This window comes from Dromiciops gliroides, chromosome 4 (assembly GCF_019393635.1).
Source record: "Dromiciops gliroides isolate mDroGli1 chromosome 4, mDroGli1.pri, whole genome shotgun sequence".
Taxonomy (NCBI): domain Eukaryota; kingdom Metazoa; phylum Chordata; class Mammalia; order Microbiotheria; family Microbiotheriidae; genus Dromiciops; species Dromiciops gliroides.
Window position 1 is genome coordinate 234665158 of NC_057864.1, and position 23896 is coordinate 234689053.

General features: G+C 40.1%; 1 protein-coding gene across 11 annotated transcripts in view; it reads left to right on the top strand.

The window, feature by feature from the left end:
• The window catches only part of CNTROB (centrobin, centriole duplication and spindle assembly protein), a 41404-nt gene that overhangs the window by 4716 nt on the left and 12792 nt on the right, over positions 1–23896 (top strand). For 10 of the 11 annotated variants that reach the window (XM_043963375.1, XM_043963377.1, XM_043963376.1 and 7 more), the window contains 8 exons: positions 615–731; positions 1160–1276; positions 2965–3063; positions 3925–4161; positions 4530–4676; positions 10072–10205; positions 10453–10578; positions 10744–10897. In XM_043963375.1, coding sequence (XP_043819310.1) covers positions 615–731; positions 1160–1276; positions 2965–3063; positions 3925–4161; positions 4530–4676; positions 10072–10205; positions 10453–10578; positions 10744–10897 — 1131 coding nt within the window. The remainder of the gene's footprint in view (positions 1–614; positions 732–1159; positions 1277–2964; positions 3064–3924; positions 4162–4529; positions 4677–10071; positions 10206–10452; positions 10579–10743; positions 10898–23896) is intronic. The other variant, XM_043963384.1, reaches the window with a different exon arrangement.

The window sequence follows — 23896 nt, forward strand, 5'->3', positions numbered from 1 at the left end:
CCAAGGGAGCAACAGATGGTAAAAAGAGTCAATAGATGTGGGACATAGGTCCTGGACATGAAAGAATATACTATAAGCTACTAGATGTTCCCTATCTTATATCCTCTATACAAGCTGTATTGGAGAAGGGGAAGGGGCATGAAAATAAAGTAAACATTGCCCTTCATTTATTCCCTTCTAGGGGACCTAATTGCCCACAAACCCTAATCTCCTAGATGGAAGGGAAAGTGGGGAATCTTCCTGAACCCCTAGCCATGTTCAGCTGATGTGTACAGTAGGCTTCTTAGGTGGGAGTTGCTTCCTATCTTTGTTATTCCTTGGGTCTCTGAGACTCTTTCCCAGGGGGCTGGGGAAAAGAAGAAACTCGGGAGAAGGGTTATATTTACTTCTGGTTCCTGAAGGCTAAGAGGAACATGTTAAGGAGATATTTGATGACTCAGGTTCCTGCTCCATAGTTACCAGTTGTCCCTCTTTTAGCCCAAACTGTGCCACCTGGGACCTAGACAAACTGTTTTTCAGTCTTCATTTTTCCCTACCAGAAAGTTCTGGTAGTACTGTGGCTTGGGCCAAGATAGGTAAAAAAAGGAATATGATTTCCTTGCTTTTCCCCTCAGCACTGTGAACGTCACATCCAGAATTTACAGACCCGTGTGTTAGAACTGCAGCAGCAGTTAGCTGTTGCCGTGGCTGCAGACCGAAAGAAAGATCTTATGATTGAGCAACTGGACAAGGTGCCAGGGGAACAAGGGAAGCTGGGCCTGGAGTACAATATCATGAACAAAACAAACAGGGAAACAAGGGATTGGATTTAGCCGTAGTGGAATTGTGGAACAATGGATGAAGGAATTATACTAATGTAGTATTCTGTTTTTCCCCCAATTATATGTAAAAACAATTTTTACCATTCATTTGAAAAAATTTGGGGTTCCAAATTCTTTCTCTCCCCTCCACCTGGTTGAGAAGACAAGCAATTTGATATAGGTTATATATGTGCAGTCATGCAAAACATTTCCATATTAGTCATGTTGTGAAGAATGACTGTTTGTTTATGCTCTGAGATGGATGTGGCCACCAATCAGTAAGAAGACAGAGACAACTGACAGGTTGTTGTAAGATCTCACCCAATCTTCCCTTCCTCCCCATCCCTTATCCTGTCTAGACCTTGGCCCGAGTGGTAGAGGGCTGGAACCGACATGAGGCTGAGCGGACAGAAGTCCTTCGGGGGCTGCAAGAGGAGCAAAAGGCTGCTGAGCTTACTCGAAGCCAACAGCAAGAGGTATTTACCTAGGGATCAGAAGACAAGGCAGCTTCTGTCACAAGAAACATGACACTAGATCTGGTGTCTAACCTGCAGTCTTTGAACTGTTTTTTAAAATAACTTGGGGGGGGGTGTGGAGGGGGCAATGAGGGTTAAGTGACTTGTCCAGGATCACACAGATAGTAAGTGTCAAGTGTCTGAGGCCGGATTTGAATTCAGGTCCTCCTGAATCCAGGGCCAGTGCTTTATCCACTGAGCCACCTAGCTGCCCTCCCTTTGAACTGTTTTTTTTTAAATATATATATGTGTGTGTGTATATATATATATATATATGTGTGTGTATATATATATATATATATGTGTGTGTATATATATATATATATATGTATTGGTAAACTCATTCAGTATAATCGATTTTGTCATCCTACACATTTAAAAACATTATTCTGAGAAGCGGTCCAGAGTAGGGCCCCTTCGATTTAGACTTCACTGGATTGCTAAAGGGATCAGTGACACACTGAAGAGGTTCAAAGGTTGGACATAATCTTTTTTTAAATTAATTAATTAATTAATCTATTTATCTATCTATCTATTTATTTATTTATTTTTGGACATAATCTTTTAAACAATGAAATTGATGTCCCTTGCATCTTATGCCACAGTCAGCTATACCCTGATATTACAGCCTCCTCACCCCATAACAAAATAAACAGTTAAGTAAAACCACCCAGCACAGGGACCTCATTTATCAGCATGCAGCAATGGTGTTCCACCAGTCCAACCTCAAGAAAGTTCCATCATCTCTCTGTATTCAGTATTGGTTGTTAAATATAATCTGAGTTTAGCTGCTTTTTAGTGTTGTTTTCATTGGTGTCATTGTACACATTATTCCCTTTGTTCTGCATTCTGTACTTCATCAGCTCATACAGGTCTTCCCATATTTCTTTGAATTCTGCATGATCATCATAATCTTTTACTATTTCACATGCCACAATTTTTTTTCAGCCTTCCCTCAGCTTATTTCCAATTTTATGTTAACACAAAAAAAGTTACGCTATGCATATTTTATTATCTGTGACCTTTCCCTCTATATCTTAAGGAACATGCCTAGTTAGTGGGATTACTAGATCAAATGTTTAAAAATTTTAATCACTTTTCTTACATAATTTCAAAGTTACCTAGATCATTTAACCAACTTTCAACTCCACAAATAGTCCATTAATGTGCCTATCATCCCACAGCCCTTCCAATGGTGACTTTCTGTCTTTTTATCATCTTTGTGAATTTGATGGGCAAATTCTCAGAGTTGTTTTAATTTTCATTTCTTTTATTAATGATTTGAAATTTATTCAAATGGTTTTTGTTGGTTTGTGATTCTTTTGAAAACTTCCCATCCTTTGACCAGTGAGCATGCTCTTGAAGCCTCTGTTGGTAGGTCTGCCACTCCACCCCCAAAATTAGTACCATGGATTTCATTGTCAACATTAACCCACTGTCCTCTCTCCCTGCCCCATTTGGCATTAAAAAAAAGAATTAGTACCCTATTTTGGAAAAATTGAGTGCCCCTGCCCAATCAGCCCCTAGATCACTAAGAGCTAACTTTAGTTTGGAGTGTGTATACTTTGTGTATTCTGGTATTGCATGCTGGGACTTGGATCCTTATTCTCCCTGAATTCTTTCCTCTCTTCCTTCCTCCCTGCATATAGACTATAGCTCGCCTAGAACAGAGTCTAAAGCAGACCAAGGAGGCCCTGAGTAGGGAGCGGGAAGGGGCTGACCAACAGCAACAAGAGCAAGAGACATTGGTGAGAGAGTCAGATTAATTTCACTTATCTTGGGACTCTGACTTCTAGGGAACTGTGGGCTGCAAGGGGAGTCTGGCATGCAAGGAGCTGGTAACCTGCTTCTGGGTTCTGACTGAAGAGCTAAGATGTGAATCAAGTGTTTTGGGTGGGTAGATAATGAGGTAATTACTAATATATGCTTTCAGAAGCGAAATGTGGCATTTGGTACTAAAGGACTTGTCTTGATGACAGTAGCCTAGTTTTAGTGGTAAGGAATGTTCAACCACAATTCCCATCTTAGGCTTTTCTCTCATTGCCTGCTGAGATATATGTGACTTATAACTTGGGATTTGTAATAATCATAACAACAACAATAATAGCACACTTTTATAGTATGGGAATGTTTAAAAACCACTTTCCTCACAGCAATCCTGTGTAGATGGTGTGCTATTATCTCCATTTTACCAATAACTTCTCTGAGCCACAGTTTCCCTAAGTGAATTGTCGATGATCATAGGGTTAGTAAATGACAGAGCTAGTACTTCAATCCACAGTGCCTGCCTCAAATTCAGCACTTTTTCCACTACACCATGTGTGAGTAGTGTCCAGTGGCTTGCTGAAAAGGCATAGGGTTTTTTTTTGTTTTTTGGGGTTTTTTGCGGGGCAATGGGGGTTAAGTGACTTGCCCAGGATCACACAGCTAGTAAGTGTCAAGTGTCTGAGGCCGGATTTGAACTCAGGTACTCCTGAATCCAGGGCTGATGCTTTATCCACTGTGCCACCTAGGCATAGGTTTAAAGAGGCATTTCTCAAATATAGGAGATGAGGTTTGTCAACGTATTGGGCATTGGTAGTTATCATGGTTGTCTGTTGTGATTATAGAAAGAAGCACGACAAGCTTTGGCTCATAGCTTAGAGCGGGAACAGCAGCGGTGTCGGACTCTACAGGAGGAACGGGATGAGGCACGGACAGAGCAGCTGAATCAGCATAGAGAGCTAGAAGCACTCCAGGCTGCCTTGGAAGAAAAGCACCAGGCATGGACCCAGCGTGAACGCCAGCTGGAAGAGCGCTGTAAGAGTCTACAAGAGGAGGGCCGGATCCAATTGGAGAGGGAGCAGGTGAGGGAAAGAGAAATGTTGGAATGGAGCAGAGGGTAGAAAGGGAAGAATGAGCAGAAAATTGTGCATAAAAGACTTAAGGTAAAGGGATTGAGGTACAGAAATAGAGTTTACTAGGCATGGTGGTGGCAAATGAGGGTAGGAATGTGGAAGACAAGGCCAAAGGGTCATGGTTCTAGCAGGAGGGACAGGTTGCTAAGGAGAGTTACGGATGTATGGTAGTTTGACTTAGGCTGGAGAGTGGGGATGGGGAGAGGGCTGAGGCAGGAGTTAGGAGATTTAGAAGCAGAGCACAGAGTATAGAAATTAGACTCTGGACAGAATAAATAGCCTTTGAAGAGGGTACTTGGATTTTCCTTTTGCCTCAGGCAAACTCCCAGCGGGAGGTACAAGCAGCCCGAGAAGCTCAGCAGCTCCTGGCCACTGTTCAGTCTGATGTGCGGAGGCTAGAAGAGGAATTGGACACAGCTCGGAGAGAAAGAGATGCCCTGCAGCTGGAAACCAGCCTGGTGCAGGTCAGGGGTTAGGGAGAGGACTGGGATTCATTGACTTTTCTCCCTGATTGAAAAGGTTTGTCCAAGATCTTTAAGAGTCAAAAAAGAGACCCACTTTTAGGTTGTTAAGTGTTTATTGCTGCCACGTTACCAATAGAGCTAGTATACATTACTACTTGCTTTTCCTCCAAACTCATGTCACTTGAGGGCACCATTGTGCCAGTTATGCAAATTTTCTCCCTCATCCCTCACATTCAGTCATTTCTCAGATCATATCATTTATGCCTCCACAACATCTTTCATCTGTTGCTTCTTCACATGTATCAAAAACAAGTTGTTGATTTATTAAGTATCTACTATGTTCCAGACACCGTGAAAAGCTCTGGGGATACAAAGAAATGCAAAACCAGCCTCTGCCATTAAGAAAATCACAATCCCGGGGCAGCTAGGTGGTGCAGTGGATAAAGCACCGGCCCTGGATTCAGGAGGACCTGAGTTCAAATCTTGTCTCAGACCCTAGGCAAGTCACTTAACCCTCATTGCCCCACAAAAAAAAAAAAAAAAGAAAAAGAAAAAAGAAACTCACAATCCAATGAGGGAGACAGTATGCAAACAACTTTGTTACAAATAAGCCATATACAGGATTAACTGTAGAGAAGCCACTACCATTAAGGAGGAATTGAGGAAGGCTTCTTGTAGAAGATAGACCTGAAGGAAGCTGGGAGGTCAGGAGGCAGAACTGAGGAGGGAAAAAATTCTAGGCATGGGGGGTCAGCCAGTGCAGTCATGAGATGGACTGTCTCAGCATAATGATTCAAAGTAGAACAGCCAGGAGGAGGCCAGTCACTCTATCTTAGAATATACAGAGTGAAGTAAAGTGTCAGATGACTGGAAAGGTAGGAAGAGGCCAGGTGTATAAGGGGCTTTAAAAGACAAATATAATTTTATATTTTATCATGGAGGCAATAGGGAGCCATTGGAGTTGATTGAATAGGGGGTGATATGGTTAGATCTGTGCTTTACAACTTTACAGCTGAGGAGGGAGGATGGACTAGAGTGAGGAGAGATGTGGCAGGCATACCCACCAGCAGGCTACCGCAGGGAATGAGAAACTACCAGGCTGGTGACAGTGTCAGAGGTGAGAAGAAGCACATATGAGAGATGATTATATATGTAAAATCAACAGGCCTTGGCAACAGATTGAATATGGAGGTGAGGGCGTGAGAGGGAATGAGGAGTTGAGAATGACCACGAGGTTGGGAGCCTGGATACATGGGAGTATGGGGGTAACCTAGACAGTAATAAGGAAGCTAGGAAGAGAAGTTACTGAGTCATCATCCTAGTTTAGCCCCTTATCATCTCTTTTTAAAAAAGTATTTTTCTGACCTCTTACCTGCCCTAGTATCATAGCCTTTAAATTAATCTCTGTTTTGGGTCCCAAACTGTTCTCCACACTAGTGCTAAAATAATCTCTATGAAGCACAAGTTTGGACATTACCCTTCTGTTCAGTAACCTTGAAAGGCTTTTCATTGCCTTGGAAAAACATGAACCCTCAGCTTGGTATTTAATAAGACCATCCACAGTCTGCCTTTCCACTCTTATTTAATATATATATATATATAAAAAACCTATATCAGATTGCCTGCTGTCTAGGGGAGGAGGGGTGAGGAAGGGGAGGGAGGGAGAAAAAATCTGAAATTGGAGAGCTTGTATAAACAAAAGTTGAGAACTATCTTTACATGTAATGGGAAAAAAATAAAATACTTTATTAATTAAAAAAAATTTAATACAACTTCCCTTCCATCAATCAAACACTTATTAAGTACCTCTTATGCGCCAAGCCCTATGCTAAGTGCTGGGGATACAAAAAGAGGCAAAAGACAGTCCCTGCCCTCATACAGTATAATAAGGGAGACAACAAGCAAGCAAATTATAAACAGGCAAGTTGTATACAAAATAAATAGGAAAAAACAGAGAAGGTACTAAAATTAAGAGGGGTCAGGAAAAGTTTCTTGTAAAAGGGGGGATTTTAGCTGGGACTTAAAGGAAAACAGAGAGGTCAGTAGTCGACAGGTTAAAGTAAGAATGTTCCAGGTATGGGGGACAATCAGAGAAAAAGTCCAGAGCTAAGAGATGGAGTCTCTTGTTTATGAAACAGCAAGGAGGCTAGTGTCATTGGATGGAAGAGTACATGTTGAAGAGTAAGGTGTAAGAAGACTTACACTGTAGGAAAGGTAGAAAAGGCTTTGACAGAAGATTTTGTATTTGACCCTAGAGGCAATAGGGAACCACTGGAGTTTATTGAGTAGGGAGGTGACATGATTGGTCCTGAGCTTTAGGGAAATCATTTTAATGTCTGAATGAAGGATTGATTGTAATAAGAGACTTGAGGCAGGCAGTCTCACCAGCAGGCTATTGGAGTGATCTGAATGTGGAGTGATGAGGACCTGCACCAGAGTGGTGGAAGCTTCAAAGGAGAGAAGGGATGGAACCAACTCTATATTTCAACCAAACTTGAGGTTTGGTCCCTGAGCTCTACTGTACAATCCATCTCTTACAATCCAGGTGTGCATTTCTCCATACCATATCTCCCTTGCTCCTTATCTGCGTCTTTCAGAGGCTTTTTTAAAAGCTCAACTCAGATGCCACCTCTGTGAAACTTCCTTTAACCCTCCCCCCCACCTTTATTTTCTCTCTCTCTCTCTCTGTCTCCCTCTTACATTACCTTGTTATACTTCACTGTATACATGTATTTCCTTTCCTCTCAGTAGAATGTTGAAAAGGGCAGGGCATAATTGTTTTATCTTTGTCTTTGTTTCCCCAGCACCTAGTACAATACCTTATACACTGTCATTTAGTCAAGCCCAACTCTTCATGATCCCATGGACCATAGCACACCAAGCCCTTCTGTCCTTCACTGTCTCCCAAATTTTGTCCAAGCTCATGGTTATTGCTTCCATAGCACTATCTATCCATCTCATCCTCTGCTGTCCCCTTCTCCTTTTTCCTTCAATCTTTCCTAGCATCAGAGACTTTTCCAGTGAGTCCTGTCTTCTCATTATGTGGCCAAGGTATTTAAGCTTCAGCTTCAGTATTTGGCTTTCCAAATGAATAGAGTTAACTTCTTTAAGTATTGACTGACTTGATCTTGCTGTCCAAAGCATTCTCAGAAGCCTTCCCCAGCACCACAATTCAAAAATGTTGATTCTGCCACGATTAGCTTTCCTTATAGTCCAAATCTCACAGTCAAATCTCACTGGAAAAACCATAGCTTTGACTATGTGGACCTTTGTTTGGCAAGGTGATGTCTCTGCTTTTTAGTATGCTATCCAGATTTGCCATACCTTTCCTTCTAAGGAATAAATGTCTTTTGATTTCATAGCTGTAGTCACTGTCTGCAATAATCGTTGAGCCCCAGGAAGTAATGGGACCAGATGCCATGATTTTACTTTTTTTTTAATATGAAGCTTCAAGCCAGTTTTTACATTCTCCTCATTCACCCTCATCAAGGGGTTTCTTAATTCTTCACTTTCTGCCATCGTAGTGTTACATATCTGATATTGTTGCTTTTTCTCCCAGCAACCTTAATTTCAGCTTTTGATTCATCTAGCCTGCCATTTTGCATGATGAATTAACTAATTAAGGTGATAACATACAGCTTTATTGTACTCCTTTGCCAATGAACCAATCAGTTGTTCCATGTTCATTCATAATTGTTATTTCTTGACTAGCATACAAATTCCTTAGGAGACAAGTAAAATGATCTGCTACTCCCATCCATAGGAGTCCCATGAGGACTTGCCACAATAGTAGATATTTAATGTTTGTTCAATTTAATAGAATTGAAAGTAGGCACGCAGTAAAATATATACCTTTAAACAGGTCTAAGTCATGGTCTTAGTATATTTTCTGTTAATAAGTTGATGCACACTTCATTCCTTGCAGATTTTATTGATTTTGTTTTTTTAATTAAAATTTTGTTTTTTCAACTATTAAGCATTTATTTTTTCTTCCTCCCCTGGGTTAAGAATGAAAAATGAAACCATTGTTGCAAAATAAACACAATTAAGCAAAACACATTCCCACACTGGCTATGTCTAAAATGTGCCTCATTCTATCCATCATGTTATGTCAGGAGGTAGGCTACATTCTTTTTTTTTTTTTTTTAGTGAGGCAGTTGGGGTTAAGTGACTTGCCCAGGGTCACACAGCTAGTAAGTGTTAAGTGTCTGAGGTCGGATTTGAACTCAGGTCCTTCTGATTCCAGGGCTGGTCCTCTATCCACTGCGCCACCTAGCTGCCCCGAGGTAGGCTACATTCTTCATTGCTACTTGTCTGGAATCCTAATTGATCATTGTGTCAATCAGTTAAGTGTTTCAAATTTGTTTCTGCAATGTTAATGTTATAGTGTAAATTATTCTTCTGTGCACTTCACTCTGCATCCACACAAGTCTTCCCAAGTTTTTCTGAAATTATCTTTCTTAATTTCTTATAGCATAATAATATTCCATTACATTTATATACCATAGATTTTTCAGGCATTCTCCAATTGATGGACACTCCTTAGTTTCTAGTTCTTTCCACCACAAAAAGAGCTGCTATAAATATTTTTGAATACATAGCTCCTTTTTCTCTTTCTTTGATCACATTGGAGTATAGGTCTATTAGTGGTATTCTTGGGTTGAAGGATAACTTTTGGAGCATAGTTCCAATTTGCTTTCCAAAACGGCTATACTAATTTACAGCTCTACTAACAGTGCATCAGGAGTTTTTCTTCTTTGAAAAAAGAATAATTTGATTTCACCTTTTGAAAGATGATTAATTCATAGACTGGTAGGAGGAAGGAAATACCTCGTTCCTTTATTGAAAGAAACTCTTTGCTTTTCCTCCCTTCTGCTTGTCAATAGGCACATATGTACGTGCACATGTATATGTGTGTGTGTGTGTGTGTGTGAGATATTAGATTTGTTCTGTATTCCGCCTGTAGCTTCTTCTTCTTCTTCTTCTTTTTTTAGTGAGGCAATTGGGGTTAAGTAACTTGCCCAGGGTCACACAGCTAGTTAAGTGTTAAGTGTCTGAGGCCAGATTTGAACTCAGGTACTCCTGACTCCAAGGCCAGTGCTCTATCCACTGCGCCATCTAGCTGCCCCTGCCTGTAGCTTCTTTAAACCTCAATAAGGAGGAGAGGATGGACCCTGGGTTCCTAGGCCAGCCTGACTATCCTTTCTTTTTTTTTTTTTTTTTTGGCAGGGCAGTGAGGGTTAAGTGACTTGCCCAGGGCCACACAGCTAGTAAGTGTCACGTGTCTGAGGCTGGATTTGAACTCAGGTCCTCTTGAATCCAGGGCTGGTACTTTATCCACTGTGCTACCTAGCTGCCCCCTGACTATCCTTTCCATCCATCTTCTCACACCCAGGCCCGGTTTGAAGCCCAGCGAGTACAGATGGAGTCAGAGCTTGCTATTTTGCTAGAGCAAAGAGTAACTGAGCAACTAGCCCAGGTTCAAGAGAGCAGCCTTCGCCAAGTGAGCAATCTTCGGGAACAACACAGGTACCAGGGATGGTCCACAATTTCACCCTTCTCTAGTTGTCTGCTCACTCCTGCTCTGTGTATACTTGTCATGGGCAAAGCTTAGCTTTTCTATTTTTTGACTCTGTTTCCCCTTCTCTTGTTTTCCCTTTTCATCTCCAGATTCAGGCCTCTCTCATTTCTGGCTGCTGTTTACTTAGGAACCTTTGTGAAATTTACTGTAAAAATTGTTTTTATTACTAATGAATTGAAATTTAATTGTTATTAGGAAGCAGTTACAGGAGTTGACTGAACAGCATCAGCAGGAACTGTCCGGTCAGTTGGATCAGTTCCAGGCGGAGTTATCAGAACGAGAAGATCGGCATCAGCAGGTGGCTCAAGACTATGAGCTCAGGTGCTGGCCTCTAGAACCTCCTCAAACTTCTCTTCTGGCCTTGGGTGGCCCCAGATTCTGATTCTCTCTAGATTTCAAGTATCAGACTCCCTGGTCTCCTCACCAAGTTTTCCCTAAGGGACTCAGGATTCTAGCCCCAAATCCCCTTTTCCCTCATTTTCCCAGATTGGCTCATGAGCAGGCCCGGGTACAGGAATCACGGATGGCACACCGCCAACTAGAAGAGCAGCGGGTAGAACTGGTAGAGAGATTCCAGTCCATGCTTCGGGCTCACTGGGATGAGGCACACCAACTGCTCAGCGCTACAGCCCCTTGTCAGGTAGGCCTTATCCCTTGGACATTCACAATGAGCTGAAATCAGGTGAAAAATGCTAAGGCTTACAAGACCAAAGATTTTTAAAACTATTTTTGGGAAAATTAGATTGGAGAAGGAATAGAACTTGATACTCAGAATAGATAAAGTATAACTGATGTCAGAGAAAAGGCAGAGCTGCTCATCTTTTTTTCTTTTTGGGGAGGGGGGTGAGGCAATGGGGGTTAAGTGACTTGCCCGGGGTCACACAGCTAGTAAGTGTCAAGTGTCTGAGGCTGGATTTGAACTCAGGTCCTCCTGAATCCAGGGCTGATGCTCTATCCACTGCGCCGCCTAGCTGCCCCTGAGCTGCTCATCTTTTAATTTTGCTTCTGCTTCCATGGAGAGAGATATTAATATTGAAAAGTACAGGACAAATATAGCTAATAGAGAGTTCTGATTTTCAAAAAGGGAAGAGAATGTAATGTAGTTCAACTGTATGCCAATGAACTTTTCTTGGATTTTTAGCAAAATTCTAGTACTCATTATTAAACATATGTTTAGTAAGCATCTAGAAAAAGAAGTAGTGATCACAAAGAGTCAGTATGGCTTTATCAAGAACAGATCATGTAATTGTTGTTGTTATTATTGGATCATTCATTCATGTCCTTTCTGACCCCAAGGGCACACTAGGCCCTTCAAAGTCTATCCAAGTTCACGTTCATTGTTTTCATGACACTATCTATCCATCTCATCCTCTGTTGTCCCCTTTTCCTTTGCCTTCAATCTTTTCCCCAAACCAGAGAATCCCTTCTTCTCATTATGTGGCCAAGGTATTTAAGCTTCAGTTTCAGTATTTGACCTTCCAGCCTGAATTAATTTCTTTAAGTATTGACTTACTTAATCTCCTTGCTGTCCAAGAGACTTTTTTGGGGGGGTGGGGCAATGAGGGTTAAGTGACTTACCCAAGGTCACACAGCTAGTAAGTGTCAAGTATCTGACACCAGATTTGAACTCAGGTTCTCTTGAATCCAGGGCTGGTGCTTTATCCACTGCAGCACCTAGCTGCCTCCATGTATAAAACTTTTGAAGGATGTTAGAGAAACTTGCTTTGAACATAATTCAGTTGGACAAGGCAGATCATCTGACTTGTGGTTAGGCTAGGTACATCCTGAGGCATTTTGAACATGACCTGATATTGCCAACCTTTGGAGTGTGGGCATGTCAGGGACAGAACAGGGAGTTTCTAGGGTGGGACAATTATTAAATCTGATATTCGATTGGATTAGGGTCTGTATCTATCAATCTATCAAAGTGAGATTGCCTTAGAAAATTTTTCCCTACAGTTTAGCATTTTTCAATTAAAAGTGTCATTTTTTGAAAGACTTGTAGATTGACTAACATAGTTTTTCAGCTTACTTCAGGGAGTTCAAGACTAGGGGAACTTATGCACTAAGACTAAAAGAGGAATTTATAGTCAGTAAGCTAGAAGTCAACCCCTTACCCACCAGCTATCAAATTTAAATTTAACCTTTAGTAAAGAGTCTTAAAATATGTAACTTAATTCTATGCTTACTTTATGATATAAAGATATATCTGTACTCTAAATTGTCATCAATAAATGTTAACAACCAATAGAACCATATAATCTATTAATTCCTTCATGCAAATGTCAGCAGGTAGTGTGATCTTTTAGTTTCCAGTGACCCTGTCTAGAAATTCCAGATAAAGAGACTGGGGCATTGTTTTTCTTAGCACAGTAGCGGCAAAAAGCATGAGCCAGAAATTCTTGCCACATTAGTTAGGTGGACATAAAGTTGTCAACTTCTAAAGGAGTTTCTGGTAGAATATCCCACAGATCTGTGTTTGGCCCTGGGCTATTAAGCGTTTTTATTAATAACTGGAATAAAAGCATTATTGGAATGCTTATCAGACTTGCAGGTGACACATAGTTGGGAGGGATGGCTAATAAGGTAAATGTCAGAGTTGGGATTCACAAAGGTTTTGTTAGGCTAGAATACTGGAGTGAACAAAATCAAATGAAATTTATTATTGGGGGAAGCTAGGTGGCGTAGTAGATAGAGCACTGGCCCTGGATTCAGGAGGACCTGAGTTGAAATCCGGCCTCAGACACTTGACACTTACTAGCTGTGTAACCCTAGGCAAGTCACTTAACCCTCATTGCCCTGCAAAAAAAAAAAAAAGAGTTATTATTAATACATTTTTATTGTAATTCTTTTTTTTTTAATCAGCAAAAAATCTGCCTTTTTACCCTTCCCAATACCTCCCGCTAGTTGAGGATGAAAGAAAAAACCATTTTCAAACATGTATAATCAAAATGAAATTTCCCCACTGGCCATGGCCAAAAAAATTGTTTCATTCTGCACTCTTGAGTCCTTCACCTGTATCACGAGAGGGGAAGCATGTTTTCCTCTGAAATAGTGTTCAGTAGTGACACTGATAAGAGTTCCTGATTCTTTCATAGTTGTTTGTCTTGACCATATTAATGTCATTCTATAAATTATTCTCTTGATTCTGTTATCTTCACTCTTTTTCAGTTCATACAAGTCATAATTTCTTACAACACAAATTCTATCATATTTATATACCATAACTTGTTTATCCATTCCCCAATTGATAGATATTGCATCAGATTCTCATTCTTTGCCACCTCAGAAGAGCTATAAATATTTTTGTACATTCTGAGTTGGAGTTTGTTTTTCTTTGGACTGTAGCCTCCCTTAATCTGCCCTCTTTTTAATTCCTCTACCTTCTCTCTAATTCTCCCTCCCCCTTCTCCCCTTTCCCTCCTATTTCCCAGTACATTTCTTTTTCCTTTAGATAATTCACATGAGAGGGAGGTTTGAAGGTGTCAGATGTTCCCCCAAACCCTGCTTCTTGTTTATATGATGTCTTCTTGTGCACCCTGATTATGTGAGATATTTCCTAACCTTCCTTTCCTTCACCCCCAATGTATTCCTCTTTCACCCTCTTTCCATTCTTCTCTTAAGATCAATAAAGTATAACAGAATCCTTCACAGGCCTTTCTAATTAGACTACTTCTGTGACCCTAGATCATGTTAGGGGTTAGAGGGAACACGTGTCATCTCCCCATATTTGAATTAAGCAGTTTATCCTTGTTTAGTTCCTTATCATTATTACCTTTTTATGTAGCTCAGGTCTTTGCATCAAGAATGTTTGGAAGGGGCAGCTGGGTGGCGCAGTGGATAAAGCACTGGCCCTGGATTCGGGAATACCTGAGTTCAAATCCGGCCTCAATCACTTGACACGTACTAGCTTTGTGACCCTGGGCAAGTCACTTAATCCTCATTGCCCCGCGCCCCCCCCCTACCCCCCCCAAAAAAGAATGCTTGGAAGGCCTCTATTTAATTGAAGATCCATTTTTTTCCCTTATAGAATTGTAGCTAGTTTTGTCAGGTAAGTTATTCTTGGCTGTAAGCCCACATCCTTTGCCTTCTGAAATATTGTATTTCACATTCTCCGTTTCTTTGTAGTGGTGGCTGCTAAATTGTGTATGATCCTGACTATGGCTCTTTGGTACTTGAATTCTTTCTTTCTAGCTGCTTGTATTTTTTTTCTTTGACTTGGAAACTCAGGATTTTGGCTGTGATGTTCCTGGGAGGCTTTCAGGAGTTGACTGGTGGATTCTTTCTATTTTTACTTTGCAGTCTAGTTCTAAGAGATCTGGGCAGTTTTCTTTTTAATAGTTCTTGATATAGGATATTTAAGCTCTTGTTTTGGTAATGGCAGTTATTCTTAATTTTTTTCTACATCTCTTTTCCAGGTCAGGTTTGTTGTTGTTGTTGTTGTTGTTTTGCTATAAAAATCTTACATTTTCTTTTTCTTTTTTAAGTTTTTTGACTTTGTTTCAGACTTGTTTTCTCATGGAATTGTTGACTTCTTTTTGGTCCATTCAAGTTTTCAGGGAATTTGTTGCCTGGGCAAGGTTTTTGTACCTCTTGTACCAAGTTATTCCCTTTCTAATTCTTTTTTCCATAGCTCTCATTTCTTTTCCAATTTTCCCCTTAAGTGCTCTCATTGAATTTATTAAAACATTTTAACATTAATTTTTTGTTTGTTTTATCCCTTTCTGGAATTCTAATTGAGTTGTTTGCTTAAGCTCTATTTTTCTTCAGGGCTTTGTAGATATTTTAGAGTCATTCTCTTCTGGGTTTGTGTCTTGAGATACCCTGGGACCATAATAGTTCCTTATGGTAGAATTCTTTTGTTTGTTTGCTCATTCTTCCTACTTTCTGACTTCAGACTAGATGGTAAGGTTGGGCTCTGTTACACTTCAGGATAGGTCTGATGTGGTCCTGAGGCTATTTCCTTGGAGTGTTGTGTTATTATACCAGGATCTCAGAGACAGGCTGGGGATCTGCAAGTTTTCAGTGTCTCCAAAGTGGTCTGATCCAGGACAAAATCCAATTGCTGCTCCCTTGGTCTAAACTCGGCAAGTTCCTGAACAACACTAGACTGCTGTTGGACTCAGCTTTTGTTAGCCAACTGGAATGCTCTATGGTTCCGAGTGACAGAACCATAAGCTCCTTTGGTCTGGGATTCCTGTCCTTTGCAGACTGGCAAGATGTTGGAACTAAGACCCTGCTATATTCCTGAGTTCTAAGCCACACTATTGCCATTGACTTTGAAATGTCCTTATTCCTCATTATTTTTATATGTATACATATTAGGCAATTGGGGTTAAGTGACTTGCCCAGTTTCCTCATTATATTGCTTGAAGACCTTCTGTACTTGGAAATGCCACCCCAGGGGGCAGGTACTTTTCCTAATCCAACCTGGATCTGTGACCCAGAACAGGGTAGTGGGCAAAAAAGCTTCTAGTTGGCACCTTTCCCCTTCATAATGCCCTAGTACTAGTCCAGGAGTGCCCCATATGAGACTGGGACCTCCTCTTGGCCTTGTGCACAGCCTCTCCTTGGGCACTGGAGTGGTCTGTGGGAGCAGTCTATTCCTGGCTCATCATAGTCCTTAGTGTTTACAGACCTCCCAGACTATCTCCCTATGCTGACTTGGACTGGACAAATGACTCACTGACTTTTTTCTGGATTTCTCCATAAGGATTTCTGTTACATAAGGATTTCTGCCACTCTTGGCTCCCAAATAACAAGAATACATTTCTTTTTATATGTTTTTTACATGGCCTATATTTCCCAATATAGCCCTTCCCCTCTTCTTCCTAAGGAGTTATCCTTTATAAGATACAGTTTAAAAAAAAAAAAAGGACAGTTCAGCAGAACTAACCTAAGCATGTCAAAAATATTGGACATCTTGTTTAACCCTCATTGCCACCCCCCCCAAATCTGACATCTTGTGTAGTATTAAATACCCATAGCCCCTCTGCAAAGAATTGGGAAGAGATGACTTTTCATTTTTTGAGGGGAGGGCAAATTTGATCATTATAATTTGGCAGCATTCCATTTTGATCATTTTGTCCATTGCTGTAGTTAGTGATGGCTAGTATTTATATAGCACTTAAGATGTGCTAGGTCCTTTAAAATTACTATTTCATTTGATCTTTACAACAATCCTACTGGATAGATACCAGATATTATGATCTCCATTTCAGAGATGAGGAAACTAAGGTGAATAAAGGGTTAAGTGACTTGCCCAGGGTCACACTGCTACTAAATATGTAAGGCCAAATTTGAAGTCAGGTCTTTTTGACTCCAAGCCCGGCATTTTATGCACTGTGCCATCTACCTTCTTCAGTTCATATAAATCTCTGTGTTCTTGCTTCTCTATTCATCATAGTCATTGTTTCTTATAGTACAGTCATATTTTGTTACATTCATGTACAATGGTTTGTTTAGCCATTCATTAATCAGTGGACATCTATTTTATTTCCATTTCTTTGTTACCACAAAAAGTAACTTTTATAAGTACTTTGTTGTACTCATGAAAGACTTCTTCAGGAAATGCCCATCAAAACAGTCCTGAGATTTTATCTCATAGTCTGCAAATTGGCAAACATGACATAAAATAGTAACAGACAATGTTGGAGAGGTTGTAGAAGTATAGGTATACTACTAATACATTGTTGGTGCAACTGTAAAATTGTATAATTAGGAATTATGCAAGTAAAGTGATTAAGATGCCCCTACTTTTAAACCAGTGACTTCATTACTGAGCTTGTTATCCCAAGGAAGCCATTGATAAGAACAAAGTCCCTATATAGACTAAAATATTCATAGTATTATTTTTGTGATTAAAAAAAAAGAATTGGAAGCAAAACATAGATGCCCATTGATGGGAGAATGGCTAAAAAAATTGTGGTACAATCAAATAGTCTCTGCTATAAGAAATGACCAATGGGGGCGGAGCCAAGATGGCGGAGGAGAGGCTGTGACTCCCACAAGCTTCCAGATAAACTCGTCCATTCATGTCCAAATAATGAGGTAAAAATCAAAACCCAGAACAGCCTAATGCACATAAGAACAGAGTGAGACTATTTCTCTGCAAAAGAGGGCAATTTCTGATCACCTACTGATCAGGCTGAACAGCTCAGCACGTGGTCTGGACCCAGCCAGGGACACTGCTTCCAGCGCATGTCAGAGTCTTCGGCACCAGCAGCTTCTGAGGTTCTGATTATGGACCGGTGAGGGGGTTCAGCGGTAGGCCGGGGTGAAGTGGAGGCAGTATCTACTGGAGTTGGGGCAAGGCGCCCTGGGTCTGAACCAGTGGGCCGAATCGAGTGGTGGTGGCCCAGTGGGGGAGGGGTAAAAGCACGCCAAGCTTCCGACCATAGAGAATCAGAGTTCAATCAGACTTCTGTTTCCGGGTCAAAGAGAAAGCGGCTGTGATTACTCACAAGCCAGGCAGGCTGAGAAGCCCAATCACCCCCCTGAGCCACGCTGTAGCACGAACAGTGTGTCCTGGAAGCAGTGCTACACTTTAAGGAGTAAAAAGCCAAGAAATAGTAAGCCAGGGTGAGTAGGCAGAGAAAGCAGAAGACCATCGAAAACTTCTTTGGGGGAAAGGTAGACCACAATACATCCTCAGAAGAAGAAGAAGATAATAATAGGGTCAAAGCTCCAACATCCAAAGCTTCCAAGAAAAATATGAACTGGTCTCAGGCCATGGAAGCTCTCAAAAGGGACTTTGAAGAGAAAGGAGGAGAGATAGAACGAAGATGTAGAGAAAGAGAGGAAGGAATGGAAAGAGAAATGAGAGTGATGCAGGAGAGTCATGAGAAAAAAGTCAACAGTTTGAAAAGCCAAATGGAAAAGGAGATTAAAAAACCGTCTGATGAAAATAATTGCCTAAGAATTAGGATTGAACAAATGGAAGCTAGTGACCTTATGAGAAACCAAGACACAGTAAAGCAAATCCAATTGAATGAAAAAATAGAGGACAATGTGAAATATCTCCTTGGAAAAACAGCTGACCTAGAAAATAAATCTAGGAGAGATAATTTGAAAATCATTGGACTACCTGAGAACCATGACCAAAACAAGAGCTTAGACACCATCCTGCAAGAAATTGTGAGGGAAAATTGCTAAAATAGAAATTGAAAGAATCCACCAATCACCTCCTGAAAGAGATCCCAAAAGGAAAACCTCCAGGAATATTATAGCCAAATTCCAGAACTCCCAGGTCAAGGAGAAAATATTGCAAGCAGCTAGAAAAAAGGAATTTAAATAGTATAGAGCTCCAATAAGGATAAAGCAAGATTTAGTAGCTTCTACATTAAAGGACCGGAGGGCATGGAATATGATATTCCAGAGGGCAAAGGAACTGGGACTACAGCCAAAAATCAGGTACCCAGCAAAACTAAGCATCATCTTTCAGAGGCAAACATGGAATTTCAATGAGAAAGAAGACTTTCACGCATTTGTTATGAAAAGACCTGAACTGAATAGAAAATTTGACTTTCAAATACAAGACCCTGGAGAAGCATAAAAAGATAAACAGGAAAAAGACTTCATGAGGGATATTAAAAGATCAAAGTATTTATATTCTTACATGGGAAGATAATACTTCAAACTCATAAGAAATATCTCAGTAAGGATTTAACAGAGGACACAGGTCTGAACTGAATACAAAGGGATGCTATGTTTTGTTCTTTGTGGGGTGTCTTATGTCTGGGGCCGCATTTGGGCTTGGGGCCTCCTGGGTCCAGGGCTGGTGCATTGTCCACTATGCCACCTAACTAATCCATAATGACATCCTTAAAATAGGGTTGAGGTGTAGGAGAAATAAACTGGGGGAGGGGGAAGGGGAGAGATGGTCTGGGGAGAGGTTGTTCACATGAAGGAAACAAGAAAAAAGCTTATGGAGGGGAGGGGAAGAGGGGGAAGGAATTGGGGAGTGAGTGAACCTTAATATCATCAGAATTGACTCAAAGAAGGACTAACATATATACTCAAGTGGGTATAGTAATATATTTTTTCCCTGAGGGAGGGGAGGGAGATGGGGGGGGGAGAAGGGAAGGAGGGAAGGGCAGATTGGGAGAGAGAGCAGTAAAAAGCAAAATACTTTTGAGGAAGGTAAAGATGTTCTGCATAATGGCACAAGTATGACATATTGAATTGCTTGATTTCATAGGGAGGGTTGAGGAGAGAGGGAGGAAGAAAATTTGGAACATAGAATTAGCTCAAAGACCTTAAACTCATCAGAGTTGGCTCATGGAGGGAATAACATTCACACCCAGTTGGGAGGAGTAATCTATTTAACCCACAGGAAAGTATGAGGGGAAGAGGATAAGGAAGGAAGGGTGAAAAAAAAAAAGGGAGTGCAGAGTAGGGGAGGGGACAGTCAGAAGTAAAACACTTTTGAGGAGGAATAGTTTAAAAGAAGATAGAAAATAGAGTAAATATCATGGGAAGGGAATAGGATGGAGGGAAATAGTTATGATGATTGAATATAATGGCAAAACATATGGTACCTACTTTGCTAGGCTAATATGAAGAAAATTCTTTGTCAAGTTTAAGGTACTTTATTTAGGTTATGATGAACAGGATACTATCAGAAAAACCTGGAAAGACCTACATGAACTGAAGCAGAGTGAGATCTGCTGGGAAGCATGTGGTTATTTTCAGCAAGGCAATGGTCCAATATAACCCTGAAGGACTTATGAAAATGGCAACCCATCTACAGAGAAAGAAGTGATAGTATCTGAAAATAGCTGGAAACACATTTTCTTTTCTTTTCTTTTCTTTTTTTTTTTTGGTGAGGCAATTGGGGTTGGGTGGTTCGCCCGGGGTCAGGCAGCTGGTGGATGTTGGGTGTCTGAGGCCGGATTTGGGCTCCTGTGCTCCTGGTTCCAGGGCCGGTGCTCTGTCCACTGCGCCACCTAGATGCCCCTGGAAACACATGTAAAAAAAAAATTTTTTTTTCTTTCTCTTTGACAATTCCTCAGTCCAAAGTTTTGGGAGTTTTTTTGACTGTTTTCTCTCACAACCTAGCTAATGTGGGAATGTTTTCCATGACTACTCATGTATAACTTATTTTGAAATGCTTGAGTTCTAGTGGGTGGGGGGGTGGGAATGGAGGAGGAAGAGAAGTTGGAAGACAATTTTTTTTAATTGATGTTAAAATTTGTTTTTACATATATTTTGGAAAATAAAATTCTATTCAATTCAATTCTATTCTATTCAATTAAAAAAAATTAAAAAAAAAAAGAAATGACCAATGTACTCAATACAGAAAGCCATAGAAAGATCTATATGAACTAATACAGAGTGAATGAAGTAAGCAGAGCCAAGAACACTATATACACACATAAAGTTCACAACAACATAATTGCAAAAAACAACCACCAGAAAATCAAAAGTGAATGTAACAAAATTATAAGAATCAAACATGCCTCAAATGAAGAGATAAGAGAAGATGCCCCTAACTCACCCCTTCATGTAGATGGGAGGTAGTGTTAAATATTAAACATATTTCCAGACTTTTTCAATGTATCAATCAATTGCATAATTTTCCTCTTTTAAAAAATACTATTTATTATATGAAATGACTTGGTTAGGAAGGACTGGAGGATAATGGAGATAACTATGATGTTTTTTTTTAAAGTAGCTTTTATTTATTATTTTTTTTGCGGGGTAATGCTTGCCCAGGGTCACACAGCTGGTAAGTGTCAAGTGTCTGAGGCCAGATTTGAACTCAGGTACTCCTAAATCTAGGGCCGGTGCTTTATCCACTGTGCCACCTAGCCGCCCCCAATAACTATGATGTTTTAAAGAACAGAAGAAACCAACAAAACCTTACTTTAAAAAATGCTTTTGTATCTTTCTGTTATTGACCTTCTTGAGGGTGTATGCCTATCAGTGGAATCTCTAAGTCAAAGGGGCATGGACATTTTAGTCACTTTCTTTGTGTAATTCCAAATTGCTTTTCCAGAATGGTTGGGCCACTCCTCCACCAACAAGATATTAGTGTGGCCATTTTTCTATGGTTCCTCCAACATCTTTTGTTATCTTTTCCAATTTGATGGTGTGGGGCAAAAGTTAAGAGTTGTTTTGATTTACATTTCTTTTATTGGTATTTTGGAGCATTTTTTCACATGGGAGTGTTAATAGTTTTCAATTCTTATAAGAAGAAATTTAACCAAAATTTAAAAAACCAACTTTATATGTCCAAGATAAGGAGAGGTATGGGTAAATTTGCCTGAAAAAAAAAAGCTTTTAATGAATTATAAATTCTGTGAGTCAACAATGTAAGAAGACAATCAAAAAAGCTATAATGTACTACATCAGTTTTTTCAGTGTGGTCTGTCAACCTCTAGATTATTGTAGTTAGTAATGGGTACCACATATTAGGAAGTGCTTTGATAAGCTAATGTGTGTCCAAAAGACAACCAGGATAAGGAAGGGCCTTGAGTTCTTGCTGTAATTGGAATGGTTGAGAAAACTAGGGATGTTTACTCTAGAGAAGAGAAGACTTGGGGGAGACATGAGAGCTATTTTTGTTTTCTTTTGTTTTTTTAATTTCTTTTTCTTTTTAATATTTTGTAAAGTAATAAACATTTTTATTTATAGTTTTGGGTTCCAATTTTTATTCCTCCTTCCTTCCCTTACCTCCCCCCTCCCTGAAGCAGTAAGCAATCAGATTTAGGTTATACATGTACAATTATGTAAAACATTACCATATTAGTCATTTTGTATGTAAAAACTTGAATAAAAGAAAAAAATGAAAGAAAGTGAAAAATCGCATGCTTCAGTCCGTGTTCCATCAATATCAGTTCTTTCTTTGGAGATGGATAGTATGTTTCAAAAGTCCTTTGGGATTGTCTTGGGTCATTGTATTGTTGAAAATAGTTAAGTCTTTCACAGTTCTTCATCAAACAATATTGCTGTCTCTGTGCCCAGTGTTTTCTTGGTTCTATTACCATCATATACCACAGCTTGTTTAGCTATTCCCCAATTGATGGGCATCCCTTTGATTTCCAATCATGAGAGCTCTTCACGTATTTAAGGAGATATTAAGAAGAGGGATTTGATTCCTTTCCTAGTCTGAGACAGTAGAACTGGGAGCAAAGTGGGAAGTTGAAAAGGGGCAAACAGAGTTGATGAAAATTTTCCCCAAAATTAGAATTATCCCAAAATAGGATACCTTGAGATCTAATGGACTTTCTTTCACTGGAGTTCTTTAAGAAAAGGCTTAAAGTAAAAAAAAGAAAGGCTTGAGTACTTCTCAGTTATATTGTGTAAGGGATTCTTATTCAGGCATAGGTTGGACTAATGCAGGGGTGCTCAGCCTGGTGTGTGTGTGTGTGTGTGTGTGTGTGAGAGAGAGAGATGGACTTCTTTGTTAGTCTAGTAAAGCCTATTGGTCCCTTCTTAGAATAATGTTTTTAAATGCACAAAGGGAACCAGTCATATTAAAATACAGTTTTCAAAATATTTTTAAAAGCTTGTGGACCCAGAGTTAAGGCCCTTGAGATTCTGTTTCCCAGCTTTAGCACCTTGCTTTCTGAAATCTGTTCTTGGGAAATTTGATTCACGTCTCTCAAGGAAAGTTTAACTTTTATTCATGGACTTGGTGAGAACTCTTGATTTTTTCTTCAGGAATGCCTGCTCCAACTAAAAGAAGATCCTCTCTCAGTTGCAGTCTCTGCAGATTTATCCCATTCTATAAAATTCTTCCCCAATTCCTCTGGGAGTTCTTCTCTCTAGCATAGACATCTTTAATGTTGGTGGTGATATTTTGTCACTTCCCGTCACATGTGAATCTTGGTTTTCTTTTTTTCTATGTTTTTTTCTATTTTCCATTTGCTTCCTTTTAAAGTACAATAAAAATGATGTTTTTACTGGTGCCTTTTGTTTTTACATCACAGTTATTTCTGGGGGAAAGAATCCATTCCTCCTCCTTTCTCTTTCACTTATATAATAATTGCTATAAAATTTGTGACTTTCTTTCTTTTTTTTTTGCAGGGCAATGAGGGTTAAGTGACTTGCCCAGGGTCACACAGCTAGTAAGTGTCAAGTGTCTGAGGTCACATTTGAACTCAGGTCCTCCTGAATTCAGGGCTGGTGCTTTATCCACTGAGCCATCTAGCTGCCCCAGTGACTTACTTTCCCACCAATTACACACAGTGTCCATCAAAAGAGTGAGCTCAGGGACAGCTAGGTGGCACAGTGGATAAAGCATGGGCCCTGGATTCAGGAGGACCTGAGTTCAAATCCAGCCTCAGACACTTGACACTTATTAGCTGTGTGACCTTGGGCAAGTCACTTAGCCCTCCTTGCCCTGCAAAAAAACAAAAAAACAAAAAAGAGTGAGCCCAAAGTTAGAGTACAATGGTATATGTGTAGACTTCTTGTTGATGTTCACTCATTTCAGTCATGGCCAACTTTTTGTGAGCCTGGTAAAGATACTGCAGTGGTTTCCTTTTCCAACTCATTTTACAGATGAGAAACTGAGACAAACAGGGTTAAGTTACTTGCCCGGGGTCACATACCTAGTAAGTATCTGGCCAGATTTGAACTTAGGAAGCTGAGAGCCTTCCTGATTGTAGGCCCAACATTCTATCCACTGTGC